General features: G+C 39.7%; 1 protein-coding gene across 1 annotated transcript; it reads left to right on the top strand.

Annotated features, from left to right (window-relative positions):
* Positions 1-1589: 1589 nt before the first annotated feature.
* RBP2 (retinol binding protein 2) lies at positions 1590-8606 on the top strand. The gene is made up of 4 exons (XM_059478897.1): positions 1590-1662; positions 4275-4453; positions 6893-6994; positions 8553-8606. The coding sequence occupies exons 1-4, from the start codon at positions 1590-1592 to the stop codon at positions 8604-8606; spliced, it is 408 nt and encodes a 135-aa protein (XP_059334880.1).
* The last annotated feature ends 15567 nt before the right edge of the window (positions 8607-24173 follow it).

Here is a 24173-nt window from a genome sequence, read left to right on the forward strand (position 1 = left end):
ATATAATATATATAATATATATAATATTATATCTAAATAGATATAATATATTTTATTTAAAATATTGTAATTTTATCTTTATATTATTATTATATTGCTGTATATGTGAATAGTATTATATATTTACATACATAGTAATAATCTATTATTGACATTGATGAAACACAGAAGCTGAGAAATCAAGCACACAAAGATGTTCAAAATCCAATTATTGCAGAGGTATATAATATATATAATATAGATAATATCGATAATATATTTTATTATATATAATGCTCCCCCTGCCTCTGCCCCACTGAAAACCCTTTCAGGGCTCCTGCAAGGGCAGATCAGGATACTGAAACTTCTTTTCCTTGTCTTAAATTAGCTCCTGAAGTTGAGGCATTTTAAGAACTCAACCCCCAGAAACTCTCAATTTTCTTTGGGTTTGTTTTGTGGGTTTTTTTTAATCCCTGTACAAATTTTCAGCGTTTGTGGAATTTTAACTTGGTTAAATTTAAACTAAGTAAAGGCATAGAAGGGAAATCACAAGATCAGTAACTCTTCCCTTTACTAATTTCTGAGTTGAAGATCTAGACCTTAATACATTTTCTAGCAAATTTTAAAATAATATTCCAATTAAAAAAAAAAAAAAAGGAGAGGAAGGCAAGGAGTTCAAGTTTTTACTTTTGGTCACTTCAGTTATTGTCTCCATAGAGCCATCTGTACATTATCTTGTCTGATTAAAGCCACAACATAAAACCTTATCTTAAACTAATTTGCTTTTACTACTTACTTTAAATTCCAGTAAAATTTGACTGCACATTCTCTGTTCTGACACATTCTGAATGTGCTTATCTGCACAACTGAAATCCATGTTTTTTTTCCCCAGCCATGTATAAAATAGATTTCCAATAAAAACTGACATGTTTCAGAGAAATTATGAAATAATTTTCAGGGCATGATTGATACTAATTATGATTGATTTTGATTTAGTTTACATTTCCGAAACTTGCTCTTAAACCAAAACAAAAAAATGAAAGTGCAGTTGGTATAAGCACAGCTACTGATATCTGGCAGATATATCAAAAATCAAAAAAAGCCAAAAATATTTTGAATAAGAGTATTCTCTCTCCTGCCCTGTCTAACATTTGTTTCACGCTCAAGACTTCCTTAAGCTTTAAGTGGGAGTTCTGTATGGGTCAGCTCTGTAAGACTCAGGTTCATAGGGAAAAGTGACACGTAGAAAGGAGCTAAAAACCAATTCACCTTGGGAACCTTAACTGGCTTGTACAATTTGCCACCGTGTTCAATATATTTCAAAGGTATCCCATAATAGCCAGCAGTTCCCTACAAAGGTCACTGTAAAATCATATCCTGTATTACTCCATATTTCTGAAATTGTTCCTTGTCTGCCAGCTGCTCAGCTGGACTTTGCCAGCGAAAGCAAAGTTTCCAGGGTTATCACTCTGCCCCTTCAACTGCATTATCTACAAAACCATAAACCTGAGTGGAAAAAAAGCTCTGGGGAGGTTTATAAAAGATTCCCTGAGCAGAGGCTGCGTCCAGGCTGTTCTGCTGAGCTGAAGCTGCCTCTGTGCTCTGCCACCATGCCTGCCGACTACAATGGCACCTGGGAGATGCAGAGCAATGAAAACTTCGAAGGATACATGGTTGCTTTAGGTAAATGACAAAATATTAATGAGATCAACAGAAAATGGTTCAATTCTGAACCAAATCATTCTAAAATTAATGAACTTTTTCTGTAATATACGTTGTGGCATAAGGGTTGCTGCCAGATCAAGTAATTGTTTTCAGAATTGCAATGATCTAAATATATAAGCAATTGAAGACTGGTAGCCAAAGATGTTATTTTTTATTTAGATAAATGAAAAAACAGATACATCTCAGGGGGAAAGCCCCAAACCAACAGGTTTTCAGATCTAAAAGCTCTTTTTTACTCCGGGTATATTCTTGCTCTAACAGTGGAGCCACAAGTTAGTTAAAGAGGAATAAGATACTCTATATCAGTAAATTAATAATAATGCCATTATTTAATTGGTGCTTTGAACTAATTATGGTACAGAGATGGAAAATTTGATGCTTTAACAAATTTTAACTAGTTTTACCAAAGAACCTTATTGCTAATTGATTTATCTGTTCAGATTGAAATAGAAGAAATACATAAATACACACAAATAAACTCTAATCATTATTCATCAACAATTGAAAGAAGTTGCAATTTTGCGAAAGCTTTAACTCTCTTAAGGGAGAAAGTCAAGTCTCACTATCCATGGTTTTTAGCTTTTGTATTTGTGGAAAAAAATTCAATAACTTCAGGAACATCTGTAAATATTATGTATATACACTTGTGAGGGACAAAAAGAGAGAGTGCTTGAAAATGATAATTATTAGGACAATGTCTTGAATTTAAGGAGAAAGATACACATTAATTGAAGAGATTTTTGTGCATATATAAACTATAAGTTATATCTACACAATCAGCTATAGTAATTTCAAACTGCCAATGAATAAGCAAAAATAACCCAACACCAAAACCAGTGCAAAGACGCAAATGCTGTAGATGAGTCTCAGAAAGAAATGGCAGGGAAAGGGTGAAAAGATATTCTTCTGCTCTTTTTCTCCCCATTTTACATTTTGCGGATATTTTAAGTATTAATATGCTCAGATTCAAAGCACACGGGTTTTGAGGGGTATTTTTAATTCATCTGTCCTTTTAATTAATGCATACACATTTCTATACTTTAATTAAAGATTAGGTTTGCCCTCTAAGTCAGAAAGTTTGATTTTATCATAAACATGTTACAAAGTATTTAAATATACTATAATAGAACTACATATCATTTTTATTGCTTATATTGTTCAAAATGCAGTTATGAAAACCATGCTTTAATAAAACCTCCCTGATTTTTCTCCAGGAGCTACAAGACCAATATATTAGTCAGAAATAGCATTTCTTTAGAGGTCTAGACTTTTCTGCCCTCAGAGAGAACTAAATTTTATGTTGCCTGGCTATAAATCAGCCCCGGAGATACCTTTAATCCACCGCAGCAGATAAAATATACCCAAGAAGCCCTGCATATAAATACTGAACAAGACCATTATTCCCCACGTTTAAAAGCCACTTTTTTTTTTTTTCAAGCCCATCCTCTTGCTCAACTCAATTAGCACTTCCCAAGTGGGATAATGAATCCAGCAGGAGAAAAGGGCTCCATTAGGGAGTGGCATTGCTGGGCTGGCAGTGATTTACAGCCACCAGAGGATGGCCAGCAAGCCAAACCCGAATCTTGCAGAGCTGCAGGAGCATGGGAGGTGATTTCACGTGCACACAGCAGCACAATCAGATCCCCATGTCAGAAATTGTTATTGCAGATGCTGCTGGCACTGGGATGGTGCCAGGGATGTTCTTTCTCCCCATGGTGCCAGCAGGGCTCCCAGTGCCAAGCATCATGTTAGTCCTCGTTGGGAGCAAAATAAGGGTGCCAAGGGGATCAGCACTGCAGGAAATGTTGGCAGAATATGAAACAGAAACCGTCAAATGCCCTGCACAAATGCTCTTTTTTGACTTTTGACTTTGGGTTTGCCTCCTTTTGAACTGCGACTTGTTTGTCTGTCTGCTATTGAACAACAATGGGTTTCACGTTTTTGTTTGATTGCTTCTTTTTTCGTTTCATTCTTTTACACTAATTAACCTTTTGTATACTCCCAGACCACAGGTTCATCATAAAAGTAACATGCCCAGGTCCTCTTGATTACATGCTTATTCTCCCTTGATTACATACCCAGTCTAACCTGATAAATCTCTGATAAGGGATATTATTGTGAGATTCTACTTTAGTGAGGCAAAAAAGGCACTGTCAGGCTTAATAGCCCCTCTTGTTTCACATTCTCAAAAAAATTCAGGTGATTAAACACACCAGCACCTATTCACTCCTGCTTGTAGGTTATATGCTCACAATATTCCCACAGATATCCCATTAAGAAATAAATTTATTATCAGTGGAAGAGCCTCAAGTTGAAAGTGTACTTGTAAGCACAAGATGATTTTTATTTGAAATTATGTTTTTCTCTGAAAAATGTTGCAGTAAGAGCACCAATTGTGGAACAGTATAATATTGTCTATATACAATATTATATATTGTATATATACAATATAAAATATGTGTATATATTTACACATTATATTTTTTAATGTGTAAATATAAATGCTGTGGGGCTTTATTTTCATTACCAAATCCTGGAATTTTCACTCTCTCTTTTCTGGTTTTTGACAGGTATTGACTTTGCAACTCGTAAGATTGCGAAACACTTGAAACAAACCAAGGAGATTGTTCAAAATGGAGACAATTTTAAAACCAAAACACTCAGCACTTTCAGAAACTATGATCTGGATTTCACTGTGGGGGTGGAGTTTGAGGAGCACACCAAAGGACTGGATAACAGAGTGGTGAAGGTAAAAACCTGCTGTCTGTTCATGCCACAGTCAGCTCCAGGAGCCTGCAGCTCCCAAAATCAGCTTATAATATATATTACATGAATTATTATTGTATTATTATTATGAATATATTAAGTCAAACCCCAATATTTTACTGACATCAGAGGATTTTTATAAAGCAGAAGTAATTTGCATCCTGAGACAGTTTTCTTTCCTGCTACAAGCATTTATTAGAAATGCAAATCAGGATGGCTACTGAGATATGTGAGGACAATCATTAATTAGGTTTTTCTACTGGGGGATTTTTCCAGTTTTTCTGATACACCTTATGTATCCAGAAAGCGGCAAAATTGTATTTTTACCTATGCATCCTCTTTAAGGAAACTGGGGGTTGAATTTAGGACTGCATCAATAGCACCTTTCATTTTGGGATGGGTTTGCACTGATCAGTCTCGGCAGGGCAGTTTGTTTGTTTTGGCAATTGTTTTGGCAAGTTCAAACATATTTGTGTTTGAACTCACATTATCCCTCACCGGAGGGACACAAATTTAGCAGAAGACATGGCTTGCTCACCACAGATCACTTTTAACTCTCAAACTAAGTTTGTGCAGTGTAATTCCTATGATTTCTTCCAAATTATTTCTCATTCACAGCACTGCAAGCCATCAAAGAGTAAGACCCATTTTTTTCACTATCCTGAACATCCCTATATCTAAATTTTCTTTCTGTCTCCTTCTCCAGTGGGCACTGAGTGGAACTAACTCCTGTGACAAATTCTATGCTTAAAAACACTGCTCCCACATCTCTTCAGAGCAGTTGAAGGCATTGCTAAGGATCTAAGGACTCATTTCATCACTCCTTAAATCCATTAATTAGTGCTCATCTAGTGCTCATCACCACTACAAAACCTTGCTCTGCAAAGATGGAAAGGAAAGGAAAGGAAAGGAAAGGAAAGGAAAGGAAAGGAAAGGAAAGGAAAGGAAAGGAAAGGAAAGGAAAGGAAAGGAAAGGAAAGGAAAGGAAAGGAAAGGAAAGGAAAGGAAAGGAAAGGAAAGGAAAGGAAAGGAAAGGAAAGGAAAGGAAAGGAAAGGAAAGGAAAGGAAAGGAAAGGAAAGGGAAATGGAAAGGAAAAGGAAAAAGGGAAGGGAAGGGAAGGAGGAAGGAAGGAATTGTGCATTTATAACCCCCCTTGATTTAATTACAATACTAATTTCTAAAGGAATCGTTATTTGTTTCTAGAGGGGAGAAGGAAAAAGCACACATGTCATGCCATTACTTTCTGAATTGCTCTAAAAGTATTTTCTGGTCATTTCATTAACAAAACAATGCCTCAAACACATTAAAGTTAGAAGGTAATAAAATTGGTAGGCAACATTTAAATGTAAAGAGGGCATGGATAATTTAAAGAGCATGTAGCTTGAAAATTCCGTAAATAAGAAAGAAATTAACTGAAATGGAATGAGTTTTGTCTCATTATTAATGGAAAGCTCCCTCATATGAGAAATAAATCATCCAGTGCTGGACTAGAAAATAAATTAAGCTCCCAATATGCTTGGAGCTTTATAATAACTGAGCTTTCATGGACTGTAACTGGTGTCTAATAAGGAGATGTCTGATACATGGTTAAATACACCCCTAAAAGGCAGTGGCTCAAATGCAGAGCAATTCCAACAAAGTTGCTTTGAATGTACCCTGGAACATCTGTAGACAGGTAATTCAGCCTGTAAAGAGAACTTTCCCTTGCTGAAGGTTCTCCTGCTCCTGAAGGCACCAGGTCCAACCTGTCTGCTCAGGCAGGGTCAGCTACAGCCCATTGTCCAGCTTATGATCACATCTCTTTAAATTTCTTACTAGTTGTTTTAATGCTGTGGGAACTGACATGTGAAGACCAGGTGTGCCACCAAACATTTCAGAAAGTACATTAAAATATACAAACACGTTTAATGGAGATGTGAGTAACAAATTTAGTGAGGACAAACAAATTTAGTGGATGAGATGATAGTAACACGCTGTTCCTCTTGTTACTTTATGCAGAGCTAGAAAATGTGTTATCACTGCACTTTGCAGTACAAGCCTTCAAGTCTTCACTCATGAAACCCTATAACTTTTATTCATTAATGCCTTTAAACAGCAAGGAAAAAAAGCATTTTGCATATATTGCACCAATAGCTGTAAACACACTCAACAATTCACCAGTTAGTGTGAACACTTGTTACTCATGTATGTGAAGAAACTCATGGAAATGACAACAAAGCACTGCAAAACTTCCCTCTGTCACACTGCTGTCATCCTGAATGCATTTGGGTTTTGTTTAAATGCTCTGAGGTTTTTTTTAATGAGGAAATTGGAGAATGATAGGAAGCAACTGTAATTGTGTATTCGCATTGTTTGAACTTATTTTCATATGTTCATAAGCTTCTGGTTAATGTAACTGAGTTAATGATCTGATTCATGCAGTCCCTGGTGACCTGGGATGGTGACAAACTGGTCTGTGTGCAGAAAGGTGAAAAGAACAACAGGGGCTGGAAGCACTGGATTGAAGGAGACATCCTGCACCTGGTAAGGGCTGCTCCACACACCAACAGCACACCACTGAGGCTGCTCAGGTTTTCTGTTTCAAAGGATTTGTTATTTTTCTCTAGTTAGAAAGGTCTTCAGACAGTTCTGATCTCTGAACTCTAAGGAAATTTCTCCTCTGTTTCAATTCAGGAATGCTCAGTTTCTGTCCACCTGCTCCCAATTAAGTCATAACCCTGCAGTGGTTTTTTTTTTGCTACAGTCCACTCCAGCCCTCAACCCTTCCTGTTACATTGCACCTCTAACAAAATCTTTTTCTTATATAATCACTGGTAAAGCAGAAAAAAAAAAAAATCAGATTTCAAGGTAAATGTTATTCTTTTTCTGAGCCAAACAATATGAAATTTTGGCACACTGCACTGTAATATAGATCAGAAACCCCTGCATATTCAAGAGGATCCCACAAACAACCTATACTGCAATTATTTTTTCTTAGTTCAATAATAAATTCAAACACCTAAAGTAGCAAGCTGTAGCCCAAAGATAGGTGTGGTGAGTCCAAGAGAAGCCAGAAAAACCTGTGCAGGAAATCAGCAATCAGTGATGTGCAGAAAGATTTCAAAATGACAGTACTGTAGAATCACAGAAGCATTAAGGTTGGAAAAGACCTCCTGGATCACAAAGTCCCAACTTTGACTGAACACCACCATGCCCATTAACCCATATCACAAAATGCCACATCTACTCATTTTTTTTTTTGAACATTTCTCATAATGATAATGATTACAGAGTTTCCAATCAAGAAATGGGCATGGCAATACTGGGTGGCACAGCAGGGGGATGGAGAGAGATTCTTGAGCCCATTGTTCTGTCCTAAGCTTTGCTGCAAGCAATCTGCCCCTTCCCAGGCTTGCTGTACACATGCTTGGTGTGGGCAGTCACAGCGGCTCCCATCTCTGTGCCTGAAAGGGCAGAGACAGGAATTCAAAACCACAAAGTGCCACCCAACCAAAATCTCCTGTCCAGTGCACTCCTGCAGCTCTGCCTGAGCACACATTCAAAAGCTGACCGGGAAAGTTCTGCATGCTGGCACCAGGGTTTAGGCTGAGGCTGGTGGAAACAAAACCAAGCAGATTCTTACAGCAGCCCCCAGAAATTGTCCTGCAGGCTTGGCCCATTGCTGGCCACCTTTTCCAGTCCCTTGCAAGCCCTGTTTGGCTCAGGAATGCTGCATTCCTGGTTTTTTATTTATTTTCTTGTTTCAGTGCCTCTCATGAATTTTGAGGTAACATGAATTATAAACTATTACATTATATTGTTTTAATAACAGAACATGAAAAAGCCTTGAATTAAAGCAAAATTTTAATGCATTGTTCATGTTTATTCTTCTTAGAGTTAAGTTCATGTATCAAAAACTAATTACTGCAACATGAAATGCATACCTGCTGTTTGGTTACAAATAATGCACTTTTCTTACTGTTCTCTGTTTCATAAGTTTTTAATGCAGTGGTTCAGTTGTAGCAATTTCTGGTGGGATCTGATATGTATGCAAAATAAAACTTCTACCACTATATACTTACTAATTGTTTTAATACTGTAGGAACTGACATGTGAAGACCAGGTGTGCCATCAGACATTTAAGAAGAAGAACTAAAATGGAGCAGAAAACCTCCCAGATTTTCATCACAATGTTGTGTTTTGTCTAAAGAGAAGAATGGAGCCAGATTTTCATTCCTTTGACGCTTCTATGTGAAGATATTATGTGCCTGTTTATGGAAACAAACACATTTTATACAAATAACATCGAAGAGTTACATACCTCATAAATTCCTTTACCTTCCAGTCTAGAGTTAAATAAAAGTAATTTTCTTTCAAATTATGTTTCCCTACATCTTTTTAATGACTTCCAGAGGAATGTCCATTAGCAACAAGGCTGAAAATGAACAGCCACAATTATTTCAGTCACAGTCTGTGTCTCCATAGTGCTGTATTACCATAATGTCTCTGGGTGACTGATTAACACTGGATATTCACTGGACTGTTTCTATTTAATTTACTCCTGGATCACTAAGTCCACAGTTGCAGGCAACAGAATGCCTCACTGAGCACAGTGCATGTCCTTTCACATCAGGACTGTTCCCCTGGATTTGGCCCAGGTCTAAAGCTGCTGCTGATTATCCCCTGATCAATATCCCATGGCCTTTGTGAAGTGCTGCAGCTCCTCAGTACCATCCAAACATGGATCAATGACAATGCTGTAACTTCCAGTTAGAGCTGGCAGCCTAACAACCATCCCCGTGGGGAAATCTGCTGTTTGAAGCAAACCCTGCATGGAAGAGTTGCTCCATGGTGTGAAAACTAAGGCACACTTAGGACTGTGAGGGGAAAACTGCAGAGTACACACAGTGTGCATGTACCCTGTGCAGAAAGAGTGCCCAGCATGCTGCAATCTTCACCTTGTACCACCTTTCAGAGACTGTAAAAAGGAAAATCTTTTCCATGCAATTCTTCTCAGTTTTATTCAGGGTTTTTCAAAAGAATTCATGTTCTTTGCTAAAGGCAAGTTTAAGTTAACCATGGATGATGAACACTACTTCAGTAGATAGAAACTTTTATTATTCAACAGAATGTGTGCACACCTTCCCCAGAAGAGCTTGTATGCCCAAAAGCTCATCTGCTTTTTCTAATGACATGAATTATTCTAATAAAATACACTGTCTTTCCTACAACCTTGCCTTTCAGATGTAAAAACTTCCACATCAGCTTTAGCACTGTTAAGTTCCCTCATGTCCATAGGCTCCCATCCTCTGTTTAGTATGGGAGGAGTGAAAATCCACTGAACACATCAGTGGCTCAGTGGAAGCACAGAAAATATGTGAAAAAGCTTTGGCAGAAATGGAGGAGCATATGCTTTCTCCTCATCTCCACCTGCTCCTCGGCCCACTCACTGTCAATAGCTCAGGGTAGGAAAGGAGGGAGCCTCCCAGCTGAACTAGGTTACATCTGCAAAAATCTGATTAATGTACCACCAATACTTCTGTGGCCATGGCCATTAGCCTGGTTCCACTGGGATTGAGATAAATTTCATTTTAGTAGCTAGTACAGAGCTGTGTGTTGGATTTAGCATGAGAATAACGTTGATATCACACTGATGGTTTAGTTGTTGCTAACTAGTGCTTCCTCTAAGCCAAGGACTCCAGGTTCCCTGTTCTGCCTGTGAGGAGGGAGCAGAACCAGGACAGCTGACCCAAAGTGCCCAGAGGGATATTCCACACCACAGAACATCATGCTGAGCATACAAAGCTGCAAGAAGGACGGGGAAAACTGTTGTGTTTGGGATGGCATTCCCCAATAATTCCTTGGGCTTCCCAAGGAGCTGTTACATGAGATGGACCCCACGTCTTGGGCATGCCTGAACACCCACCTGGGAAGTGGAGAATGAGCTCCTTGTTCTTTGCTTTGCTCATGCATGCAGCTTTTTCTTCACCCATTAAACTGTCATTGGCTCAGCCCTGGAGTTTTCTCCAGGATTGTCTCTGTGGTGCTTAGTTGCCAGCTGGAATTAAATCACGACAGGCATACAAGTGCATATGTCAGGATATTTTTATGAATTGGACTTTGCTTCTCCTGATAAAAGTTGACTTGGTATCAAACTTCCTGTGCCTGTTGCCTGGGCAATGCTTTCATGTTAGATTGCACAGAAGAAACTGCACTTGGAGTTAGTAAACTCCTTATTTTGACTTATTCAGCCCTGACCTGGACTTTTCAGTAGAAATGCATTCAATTCATAGTTCTCAGTCTCTGTTAGTTACAAGGATAAAAAAGTACCACAGCTCATTAAGCTTTCAAATTATTATCAGAATGTAATCACTAGGAAACAAAATGTGCATGTTATAATCAGTGACATTTCTCCTGGTTGTTTCTTGCCAGGAGTAACCCTGTTTGTAAATTCACACCAAACCATAAATCCAAAGAAAACCTTTCATATATATCACAAGGTACTATCATCAATGATGAGTCTGAAGAGGGAAAGCAAACATTCTTTAACTGGTTTCTTATTATGCTCACTAGTTCTGGCTAATGGTTATGGTTCAGAAGTAAAGGAAGCGGGCAATTGAGCACAAGTAGACTTTGACTGGGAGGAAACTGGATCTGACCTTATTTTTTTGCCTAGCTCAAAAATGAAAATTTCTATTTTTTTGCCTATCTCAAAAATGAAAACTTCTAACAGAAAGTGAGGAAATATGCAAGCTTTTTTACTCTCCAAAACAACATTTTCTTTTTGCACAGACTGATACACAAGAACTTGCAGCCTCCTTTACAACTGCACAGTGCTGGAGACAGAGGAGATATTCTGTTGCATTATAATTCCTCCCAAAGTTATCCTTGTTTGCATCATATTTGTGATGTTAGGCTGGTCTCTAAGCTGTTCCAAGTCCCTTATCTCCTTGTCAGCAGATTAAATACTTGTGCTGGAGGAACAGACCTTGCTGGTAAATCAAAGAATGTTCATTCACATTCTTTCAGCCCTCTGGCACACAGTGCTGTCTCAGGTGTTTTGAAGGATTACCGTTTGCATGGATTCTTTATTCTTTTCCTCACAGAGAATATTGCTCAAGTACAGCCCCAGGAAGGGAATTTATCAGCAACCTTCTGATCCAGCGTAGTGGGATGACCCTGGATGGATTCTTGGAAGCCACCAGAGCCTCTCGCTCTGACTCCTCTCTGCAGCTGCACAGGGGAGACAAAAAACAACAAAGGGTTCATGGGCTGAGATAAGCACTGGGAGAGATCCCTCACCAGATACCATCACGGGCAAAATGGGCTCTAATTAGAGATATTAATTGACTTTATCTCTAACAAAACAGAGCAGGATAATGAGAACCAAAATAAGATCTTGAAAACAGCTTCCCCCCACTCCTCCCTCTTTCCCAGCTCTACCTCCTGCCCCAGTGGTGCCAGGAGACAGGGATGGGGGCTATGGTCAGCTCCTCACCCCTGGCTTCTCCTGCTGCTCAGGGAGGGGAGTCCTCCCCCTGCTGCACGTGGGGTCCCTCCCATGGGACACAGTTCTCCAGGAACTTCAGCTTCTCCAGTGTGAATCCATCCCACGGGAAACAGTTCTCCAGGAACTTCTTCAATGTGAGTCTATCCCATGGGAGACAGTTCTCCAGGAACATCTCCAGTGTGAGTCCATCCCACAGGCTCAGAGTCCTCCCAAACCTGCTGCAGTGTAGGTCACTCTTCCAGGGGTCAGTTCTCCAAGGACAGGGGTCTCCAGCCTGGGAGCAGGGCCCATCTCTCCACAGGCCTCCCACGGGGTCACAGCCTCCTCCAGGATTCCCCTGCTCCAGCCTGGGCTCCTACACGGGCTGCAGGTGGATCTCTGCACCCCTGTGGATCCCCACAGGCTGTGGGTGGATCTCTGCATCTCTGTGGGTCACCATGGGCTGTAGGAGGATCTCTGAATCTCTGTGGATCTTCCATGAGCTATGGGTAGATCTTTGAATCCCTGTGGATCCCCATGGGCTGTGGGTGGATCTCTACATCCCTGTGGATCTTCTTCCATGATTTGCAGGTGGATCTCTGCCTCCCCCATGACTCCATGGGCTGCAGGTGGATCTCTAAGGGATGCAGGTGGATCTCCATGGGCTGCAGGTGGATCTCCATGAGCTGCAGGTGGATCTCCACAGGCTGTGGGTGGATCTCTGGCTCCTCCATGGATCCAGGGCACAGCTGCCTCCCCTCGGGCTGCAGAGGGATCCCAGCTCTGGTGCCTGGAGCACTCCTGCCCCCCTTCCTCCCTGCCCTTGCTGAGCTGCTCCTCTCCCACATTCCCACCCCACTCTGGCCACAGCTGTGCAGTTCCCTTTTCTCCCTTCTCAGATCTGTTCCCACCATTTCTGAGTGAGCAGCCCTGGCCAGCAGCATGTCCTCCTCTGGAGCTGCCAGGGCCGGCTCTGGTGGACACAGAGGAACCTCCCAGCAGCTGCTCACAGGAGCCACCCTGGAGCTCCACCCTGCCAAAGCTTGGCCATGCAAACCCAATAAATCCAGAACAGAAAAGCCTGAGCAACTCCACACCACTTCCTCGTGAGTGCAGGACTGGGTAAAGAACCAGTACCATTGCCTGTCACTGGGCTTTTCAAATTACAATGGCAAAGCTGTGTAGAACAAATTTTTATGGTGGAATTTCTAAAAACCTCTGCATTGAGCCAACTGGCTGTGTATTGAGCCAGTTTTTCTTCCAAAAAGTTAAGCATTTTATTGCCAACTGCTAAAAGGAGAGAGCAACACTGCAGGCAGAGGCTGTAGAATAATGTTGTTAATCTGCTACCAGTTGTGTTGTGTGGCAAAGCCCTGCAGTGCTGCCTTCCTCTGCAGCTCTGGAGGGTCACACACAGGCACAGAATGCCTTCTCAATTTGCCATGGCTATCCTGGATGCTCTGCTGCTTGTCAAAGATACTCCACTGCCATCTGCCAAGAAGTCTGAGGTTTTTAAATCAGCAGATCTGATGGAGACAAAATTCAACAAAAAAAATGTTGCTTAGTAAGATTTATTCATATTCTTCTAAGCAAGGGTATATATTTTCCTTTAGTGGGGAGAGATTGATAGAAGGGATTTCTTTAGCAAGTTTTTTTCCCACTAGAAAAGATTATTTTCTTTAATTTGTGACTGACTTAAAGGGCAGAGGTTGCAGCTACTTTAATTTCAGCTTGCTGATTACTTCTTTCTTCTGCAGATTGTGAGGATTGGAAGAAATCATTTTGTGAAAATTAGGTTTAAAATAATACTAATGAGACAAGCTTTTTAATAGCTGCAAAAATTTTGTCAGTTATTCTCTAAATAGCACATTTGCTTTAATTATACCTCACACTGCAGTGCTTCAGTCACCATTAAATAGAAATGGGAATGCAATACACATGTACCATATCCATGGAGAGAAATATGTGTATATGTATATATATATATATATTTAGATTTATTTATTTATTTATTTATGCATCTTTACACACGTGTATTTACATCCAGGGGCAGAAGGGTTCATAGGTGCCCATGATATTTGTTTGCCTACGCCCCCACATCTTTTGAACCAATTGCCCAGGGCAGACTGGTCAAGCAAAGTAAAGTAAAGTATAAAGTCTCTAAATGTAATATTTCTATAACATTATGTGAAAATTAATAGCCTGATAGAATGCCTCCAGTAAAAGGCTACAGGGTGAGCTCATGTTTATCAAGTCCCAGAAAATAATTTAGGATAAATGCCTGTAACCATGGAAAACCTTCAGCTGGATGCCAATGAACTCAACCATGAGATAAAATCCCCTAGAAACCAAGCTTTGGTGGTTCTGCTACTCACAGCAGTACTTGTTTCATTGTCTACTTTACAATATTTAATATTTTTTCTACTTACTAAATGATATGATTTGTCTTTTTCTGGCTGTCTCTCTAGGACCTGACTTGTTTTTAAAAAATTTGCTCATCTTTCCCTACATATGTGTAGGGGAAAATAACTTTAATAACAAAATAATATGTTTTCTCTTGAGGTGCCATAAAAGTCCATTTGTGTAACAAGAGAGACAACAGGTTCTCAAAATACACAACTTTATCTTTTCTTGATATGGTTTTAGTTAATTTTCAGCTTTTGAAATAATTATAAGGGTGTCAAACTATATATTGGAGCTTATTTTGCAAGTGGCTCTGCTTAAGTCAGAGCACTTGCAGGGAGTCATTTATTCAGTTCAGGCAGATCAGATCCTGATCAGGCCTCTACTGAAAACAGACTGTAGACTCTGAAGCTGCTGAATTTCCTGCATTCAAAGTATCAGTGTCAGAAAAGTGTGTCTTGCTACTCACTGTTGTTGATACAATAAATGAATGCAACGAAGTTCCTGAAAGTTTAGAGACAGGGTTTTAAGTTAAACATTTTTCTTTTTGCTTAGCTATTGGAAAGAAGCAGCTAAAAATAAAGGCATGTGACATATGGCATTTTTTTCTGTCATTTTATAAAAAAGTGAGAATTTACATTTATTTGCATACATTTGTACCATATTGAATTTCTTTAATAATCATCAACAACTTAATTTAAATTAGACTTTCATTTTCTAAACACTTTTGAGAAGCCAAAAGCGGTCAAATAGTCAGGAAAAACACCTGGAGGATGAGCTTTACTGGATAGAGGATCGAGGCAGAGTTGAATTGCTCCCTTTGTGAAATAACAGCCTTGGTTCTCTGAAAACACAGATTGCTGTTTGCTACTAATGGGTGCCTTGTGTAGCATTACAGCAAATTGCTTTCCTTGATGGCATAAACTGAATACACAGCAAACACGAGCACTTAGTTAAAATGTTAGCACAGCCAGAGTTGCTAAATGAAAATAACTGTTTTCCACAGCAAGGATGATCAGAACTGAAGGATTTCTGGTTTAGGGGACTTGTGTCATCCAAAACAAGAAGCAGCCCCAGGCACCTTGGGATGGGTTTAATAAGGCCCAAATATCTCACCTCACCCTGCAAGTTTGCTTCCTAATGGAATTGACACAGATCAAAGTTATATCATAGAATAAATCAGTATCACAACAGTGCAGCATTTTATCTAATAATCTGGGCTTGCAAATTTATTCCAAATATTAGCAGTTCCTGCCTTGATGGGCAGCAATAGAACAACCAAGAGTTCTCAGTCCATCCACTCTGGATAGAATTCTGCAGCCAAGTGAGTTCACAGCCTCACACCTCACACAGTTTCCTCTTAAACAAGTAATTTTCTCAAATATTAGGTCAATGCTAAAGCATTTGAGGAACATGTTTTGTTTATTTTTCTGGATTCCACTCGGACTTAGGGACCAAAATATGAAAATATTTTTATCAATCGATCTCATTTTGTTAAAAGGTTGTAATTTATCCTTCTTCCCTGACCACTCCATAGGTTTTGGTAATGAAACCAATAAACAATTACTATCCTATCCTTCCCTGCCAGCTGCCTCAGCAGTAATTAATCTCCACTGAGTGAGGAGCATAAAGGTGCTTTTATCACCAATTTCCCCCTGCATTATAATGATTATATAGCAAAAAAAAAAAAAAAAAAAAAGCAAAAGAAAGAAAAAAAAAAGGAAAAAAAGGCACCAGAGAACATTTTTTGGTAGGAGAAGATTTCATGTATTTCTATATCCAGTTCAATGTCAGGTCTTCTTATTTGGAAGCATTTAGAGAACAAAAGAAATGAATCTTGGTTCCTGTAGTTCCCTGTAAAGTGTGAGGTTGTAACTTTTAGAAGTTACTTGGAGCCACAGAAGAATTTGCAGCATCTGCTCTGGAGATAAATACTTAAATTAGTAATATTTGGTTTTTTAAGAGCACTTATATGAGTAGTGCAATAAGCGCATTTTTTCTATACTATTACCTTCAGCATAGAAAAAATTTCCTCAAAGTCTTTCAACATAGAAAAGTTTCCTCAAACTGCAAAGGTTTGTTGCCAAAAAACTCCTTTTGTCACAAATCTATAAACACAAACATGATGACAGCCAGCAAAGCCCAGTTTTTGTCTTGTGCAAATCAAATCTACTTTCCCAAACAGCAGAACACTCTCAGCCAACACACAATCACTAATGACCCTGCTGGCAGAATGACATTGTCTCCAGTGTTATTTTATAAACATTTCCAGCTTCTATTTGCAGCCAATCTTCTGAATCCCTTCTCAGAGGAGCTTTCAAACAACTCCAGCACTAATTTCTAATACATTGAATGGTACAATATTCATCACTTGTCATGGAATAGTTCACATAGAAAATCAGACTGCATTTTCATTCAAGTAATTCTTTAACTAATTTTAAAAAGTTTAAACAGTGCATGGCACCTCTTCCAGTTACAAACCCATTCAGCAAGCCTTGATTTTGTCAGCAAAACAGACAAGTGTGCACAGAACAGAGCAAAATCCTAAAATCTGTTGTATTTGGGGTTTTTGTCATGGATGTAGTGCAGCCCCTGGACACAGAAAAAGTATCACAAAGGAAAAAAGCCTTGTTGGCCAATTTGATGCCAGGAACCGTTCCCATGCCATTGTCTGCCCACATATATTTACACTGAAGAGCTGCTGAACCAAAACCGAGGGAATTCACCTTTTTTCATTGAAAGAGTTACAAGGTACCAGTGAAAATTTTAATAATTTTATTTACTTCTGCAGAAGACACTTAAAACTATCGCTTAGAGATATGTGATAAGTATTTTTTCCCAGACAGATTTACTACAAAACCAGTTTTGGGATTTTGTGTCCAGACATCGGAGAGGAAAACGAAATGGAGATGTACAGAATCAAGGCGCCATCGAGTGGTGAATCTTGTACTCACACTGCCCTCTTCCCTCAAACCAAAAATAGTCATTCTTTTCATACCTCTGTGGAAAATTGAATGACATCCTTGTCATTTATTTTCAAGAACAGAACTGTTAAAATAATTTTTTTACTCATAACCCACCACAACTTTCCAAGTACTTTTACTTTGGGGAGATGAAATTCCAACAACATACTGGCTACATGTTGTTAATACTCCTCAGTTTTAATTTGGAAAGCCATATAAGAAATAATCCATCTCCATTTTCGATTGAAGAATTGCTAAAAGATATAAAAGTGTGTGTGGGTGATGGTTATTATCACTGCTTGGAGGGAGGGGGAAGCTGACTGTATTACAGAATGGCAAGAACAGCAGCAGAAGAGTTGAACCAAAAACCTGTAGCATTAAAAGCCTAAACTGTTTTAGTCTAAATGAGGTTCTGTACTGATCCTCACTCATCAATAGATTTTTTACTTCATCTTTGGGAATGAATTTGTCCAGATCTGAATGCTGCAAATCCTATGTCAGGTTCTATGAATGCAATATACTGAGCAAGGATTGAAAAAGAGGTATTCAAAGCTAAAAGAATTCATTGCTATAGTCTGAGTTCAGAAATTCAAACAATGGGCAGAGATTGGTGAGATAACTTGCAGTCTTCAGACTGCACAAAGAAGGTACACACCACACACTAATACTGTTGAATTTTTAAAATATGACTGTATTTCTGAAAAAATTAATGATTCAGGTTCTACTAGAAATGGAAAAACAAAAAAACAGTGCTTGTATAAGACTAGTACATATAAATATATTGTTACATTTGCCTCTGGCAATATGTTATTTATGTGTGATTATTGTAAAAGAGCAAGGATAAAATTTAATACAGCTTTCATCACAGCCTGCTCTCCTACATAAACAACTTGTTACTGGGTTATTGTGAAGAAAAATCTTCCAATACAAAGACACACATTCAGTGCTGCAGAAATGCCACAGAATCCTGTGTGCTGCTGGTTTTCTGAACACAATGCAAACTCATAAACCATGTAACTATGCAACTCCAATCATAAATATAGAGGGCTTTGACCTTTCCTAGAAAAACACCTACATATTACACTGCTGTAAAGTAATTTAGAAATGATAATAGATTCAAAAAAATGTTCCAAACCTGTTGACAAAGCCACCTTTCATTTGACAGGCATATCTCGGGAGAATTGTGTTGGATTATGGTCACATTTGGGGTTTCTAGAAGGTTCTTCTGACACCCTGTGCAAATTACCAAGGGTTTGGTTTTCTGTGCCTAGCACACCACAAGGCTGAGCTGCATTTGAGCCCATGGGGAAACAACTGCTATCAAATGATAAAGAGAAAAGACTTTGTGCCTTGGGATCTTAGTGACAACAGTGACATCTGTGCTTTAAACCCTTTCCTTTGTTTGCTGATGAAATGCACATGTGGAAGGCATTGTCAGATATCAGTGGACTGCCACAAAAGCAGGTTTTCCATCATTGCTGCTCCTTTGAGGCAGTCACCTGTAGGCTGTTGGACAGGATATTGGATTCTGGATTGTTCTGGACATTGTACAGATGTTGCAGTAGGAGCTGAAGCTTCACCTCTGCATGTGAAAAATGCAAACCTGCCAGATCAAGAGAAAACAACCAAATTCCTTCCTTCACAAGCCACAGTCAATTATCAAAGTCTGGCCATGAACCTTTCATGTTGACTCAGTGTCCATAGTGCTGCTCCTAAATTTCCTTTTATTACCACTTTGTATCTGGATAAAAAATAACTCTATGTCAATTTTGTGTAACTTTAATAGAAAACAAACACAGTGTTCTCAGTTTTCCAGGGTGCTGGCAACCCATGCTATTCAATAAACAATTTTTGCAAGCTTATGGAAAATCTGATGCTGAATCATTTCCCAAGAACGCTCCTACTCTGTATTCAGCAATGATAAGTTAAAAATATATAATAGTAAATAAAAATGGAAATCACAGAATCTCTCTGTCCTGAAATCAATGTCATTACAGAAATTTTTAAGCAGCTACTGGACTGATACTCCTCGGACAAGAGGAAATAATTTTAGGATTTCTAGTTCATGTTATCTCAAGACTATATTCAGAGCAAACTAAACTGCTCACTGAATCAGACCTTAGGAGCAGTTTGGCAGGTTTGAAGATGAGCAGAGAAAATGGAATAAGTTTATCTGAAGCCTCAAAACTCAGTAAAAGAACATTAGCACCAAGATTCAACTATAGTGGAAGGCATTGTAAATCTGATAAAGAAAGAAATTACAAGCTCCAAACTTGGAATACCTGGGAGGATATAAACTGCTGCCTTCCAAAGCATTTCTGTGGTTTAAGGCTTGCCCTATTGCCACCAATTTTAATGGAAATGGAATCATGCCAGAATTGGAACTGTGGCCTCCAGGAAATAAAACAAGAAGCAAGTGTTAATAAATCAGGAGCACTAACGGGTCAATCAGGATGGTTCTTGCTAAGTGATTACATGAATGACATAAAGATAGCACTTATCTAATGAATCAAAGGGGCCCAAAGAAGCTGTAGCACAAGATGTCAAGAACTGGAGTCTTTTTATTATGTACAACACTTTGGTCTCTCTCACTGACAACCTTTTTTTCCCTCAGAGTTGTCTGTTTAAAGATATGTCTCCTTGTTATTAGCATTATCACATACTACAGTGCTACCACAATTAATACTTTGGATTTTCTCTTTAAATTAAATCCATATCAGATGTTGCTGAAAGTTTGCTGATTATCCTGTTGCTGATTTTAAAGAAGGTGGTATTTGTGCTCACTGAAATCCCCTTAAAAATAGTAAACCTTTCTACTGAAATTTGAAAACAGTCTGAAATAGTTATCTTGTTGAGATGAAGACACCCAGTACAAAAAATCCAAACCCACGTGACTGAGGTTTGGCAGAATTGTGAGTTGAAAAGGCAGGTCAGTAATGAAAGTGTCAGGCAATACTATTTTAGCTGACACAAAATACAAAACTTCCAGTCTCTCCTTTACTGATTGCAGTAGCTTGTTCCTCTGCATGCACCACGTACATGATTGCATTTGAAGGAACAACCATTTTTGGAAACAATCATTTTATGCACCATCAGGCTGCTACAGGCAGGCTGCAGGTTTTGGGGGGGATGGGGTTATGTTTCTTCTAATCTGAGCTCTGGCCTTTTGACAGTTTTTATTTTTTACTGGCATTTAAATTCCTCATTATTCTAGTCAGGTTAATGTTTGATGTGTGAGTCAGGATTGTATCCAAGGCTGGGATGTTTCCTGGAGAGTTAGAGACAGGCTGGGCAGCTCAGACTAAAGGAGACAAAGTGCATTCCACACCACTGAGCGTCCCTGAGCCACCACAGAGTGAAATGCTGTCCTAACAAGGGAGGCTTTAATTCAGATTTACAGCAGGGTTTGTCTCCCAGCTCTGCCTCCTACACGTTAATAACACCTTTCCTTTAAACCCACCGCGTTCCATCAATCTTCACTGGCTGCCAAGTTAAGGCTGCAACGAGTTTGCCTCAGTTCAGTGCACTGCAAGTATTAACTCCTGGCAATCAGCAGCACAGCACATTAACTCCACGTGAAATAAACACTTCACAATCCTGTAGAGCTGACCTGAAGAGGTGAGTGCCTCTGTGTCTCCTAAAAGCAAGGACCTTATGAGAATTTCAGGTTACAGGGCAGCTCACTTAGGGAATTGGTAATCCCCAACAGAGCTCAGTCAGCCAAGCCCCGAGGGCCTGGGGAGCTGAGCTCCAGGTGAAATGCAGAGATCCCAGGAGATGCCTCCCTGTGAGGAGAGCCAGCAGTGCCTGGAGAAAGAATTTGTGTCCTGGGTACATCAATCAGGGCAAAGAAACCCTGGACCCCAGGACTGAGCTGCCTACTGCAGCAAGCAGCAGCACACATATTTATTGCATATAAATATTACACCTAATACATATGCATTGCATATATTTATTACATCTATTATTATATTAATAAGAAATTGCATTTATTATTTTTTTTTTGGGTCTACCTGACAGCACTGCAGAGCTGAAAAGGAATTTTCACACATATAGGATGTGCCACATAGATATGACTCTTTTTTCCAGACCTCTAGTCTTTACTTGAGAGAAAAAGAAAGTGGACTGGTATTTTATTGTTAAAATTCATTTGGTACACTAAAAATAAACAATCAGTGCTTGTGATTGTTATCCCAAACTGTTCTCATCTTTTTCTCTGAAATAATGATACTGTACCTTTTTAAATAAACATTAAAATGCTGTATCCCACTTCCAAAAAACCTTTTTATTACCAAAAACCCACCAATAATATCATAGCCAAAATAAATCTCAGAAAAGTAAGGTTGAGTGGATTGGCTTTTCTGAGAGACAATTATTTGGGTAATAAAAAATGCTTTTTAATGCTCTGCACTGAGAACTTTCAAGAGATTTAAAAGCAGCTTTGCACCTACAGGAAATGTGTCCTGCAACACCCTATCAGCAGTTCCTCTGTTATACACTTGTAGACACACCTATATCCACACTTACACATGTGTTCCTAACAAAAAGGCAGTTGTGGACTGGCCAGTCCCACTGCACTGAAAATGTCCTGTACACCTTTATTCTGGTTTTTGAAGGAAGCCAGACCTGAGGCTGCATTCTTCTTATCTGCAGCCATCTCATCATTTCCTTGCATTTCCTCTCCTCTCCCCTTTCCCTGTCTGTGGTCTGTAAGATATCTGATAGCTACAGGCAAACTCAGGTTTGTGCCCTTCCTCCAGAGTAAAGAAAATGTTCAATTTCTTCCAGGCCTGGGAGGAAAGAGCCAAATGCCCAGCCCAGGTGTGCCTGCTCTGCAATAAAACACTGTGTTGGGATTTTTTACCTGAAAAATATCTTTCAGTAAACGAGCATAGGAATAGCTGCTGAGTTACACAAAAAACCTGAAGCAGAGATTGTGTTCTCATGTAATCCCTGCACTGAAAGGCTTCTCAGGGACACAGCACAGTTCCTGTTCTGTATGCAGCCCCTGGTGGAACAGTGGTCAGTACAGCATACAGGGGAAAGCACAGGAAAGGCAAGCAAATAAATAGTATATTCCCTCTGTACACCTATTTAATTTCCACAATGGATCATGCTTTGGACTCAGAACTCATACCCAGCTGGTAAACTTGCCTCTTACAGCTTGTGAGGGATATTTCTTGTTTCGAATTTAATTGCTTTTTTTTCATGTCATCTTTCCTCCTGTAAGGTCAGTCTTGGCTTACACCCTGTGCTTTTTCTCTCTCCTTTAGCTTTTCTATTACTACAACTTCCCAGGAGAAGCTAACAGCAAAATAATTTCTTCCTTTCTCTGCTGTTGTTTTCTTGACTAACAAGCTCTACTCCCTCATCTTTCTCTTTCCTTGCTGACCATCTCTAATTGCCCTGTAATAGTCTCACCTCTCTCTGGACAGGACTGCACTGAGTTTTTCAAGGAAAAACACACAGTGTGTGCTGTATATCCCCCACCACCTACATTCTCTATTATGGTCACTTTACATTCTCTGTTATGGTCACTTTCCTCCCCATCTCTTCTTTCAGTGTTCCACCTCAGCCTAAAAATCCTGAACTACACTCAAAATTCATATATTTTACTCAAATTGTTCCTTTTAGGCAGGGTTATCCAGATTCTGCATCCTCAGATTCTGTACTTAAACATTTTAAGTGTTATTCATTACATTGTAGAATCATCACTGTGATGAATTCAAAGTGGAAAGCAAGACTTAAAAGAAGCTGAAAGTCTAAATTCATCCATAGCAGTTGACAATATTGTGCCCCTTTTCTTGCTTCTTTTCTCACTTTTCATCAGACTTGTGGGTTTTTTTTAAAGATTCAATTATCTGTATTTTCTCACTCGGAGTGAAAATGACAAGAATTGCAGTAACTGTTCAGTCTCTCTGGCTTTTGTTTGTTTATGTCCTTCAGACTGTAAACACTCCAGGCTGGTGTAATCCCTCTTGCAGTGTTGTGGGATGAAGGACACAGAGCTCCTAATCCCCAGCTGAACACTTGTATCAAAAAGAGAATTATCTTTAACTGGATCCCAATAAAGACACTCTGTGTTATTCCTCTCCTTTATACAACAAAATGTGGGGGATGCAATTTTAGTGATGGAACTTCAGTCTGGGAGTGGGGGTAGGAGAAATTCCCTCAGGAGTGGTTCCTCGTGGGAACCCTCACATTCTCCATGTTTCTTTAGATGCTGTTTGGACTTGCAGCAATTTCAGCTGGCACAATGATTGAGAAAAGTGTCCTATTGCCTGTCTCGGGGTGTAAAGGACTGGCCAGGCTCAGTGTTTGCCTTTGGTGGCAATGGGCACGCCGGGCTCCCTGGCAGGGGCCCCGGAGCACTGTCACCAGGCTCCTGTCCCCTGGCAGTGCCACCATGGCCGCGCTGAGGGGACAGCGCCGGGGGGACAGGACCAGGCACAGCCGGACCGTGCTGAGGGGACAACACTGGGCACGGCCAGACCACACGGAGGGGACAGCGCTGAGGGGACAGCACCGGGCACAGCCGGGCACTCCGGGACATTGTCACCACACCTCCTCACTGAGGAGTCCAGGGTCACAGTGGGGACTCTGCAGGGGACACTGAGGGGACACAGTTTGGGGCATTCTCGGGAGCTGTTGTCTGTCTCTGCCCCGAGGTGCGTGGGATGGTTCAGAGGCAGCCCGAGCTTTGAAGGATGAGACTGGACTCTTCAGTTTTCAATCTTGAGGTTGTTTACTATTTCTTATCTACAAAGTTTTTCCTTCTGCCCAGCCGAGGTCTGAACAACAAGGCAGCCAAAGGCACTCTAACCACCTCTGAGGCGGTGGCGTCTTTATATACTACAAACTACATATA

Source organism: Ammospiza nelsoni, chromosome 10 (genome assembly GCF_027579445.1).
Source record: "Ammospiza nelsoni isolate bAmmNel1 chromosome 10, bAmmNel1.pri, whole genome shotgun sequence".
Taxonomy (NCBI): domain Eukaryota; kingdom Metazoa; phylum Chordata; class Aves; order Passeriformes; family Passerellidae; genus Ammospiza; species Ammospiza nelsoni.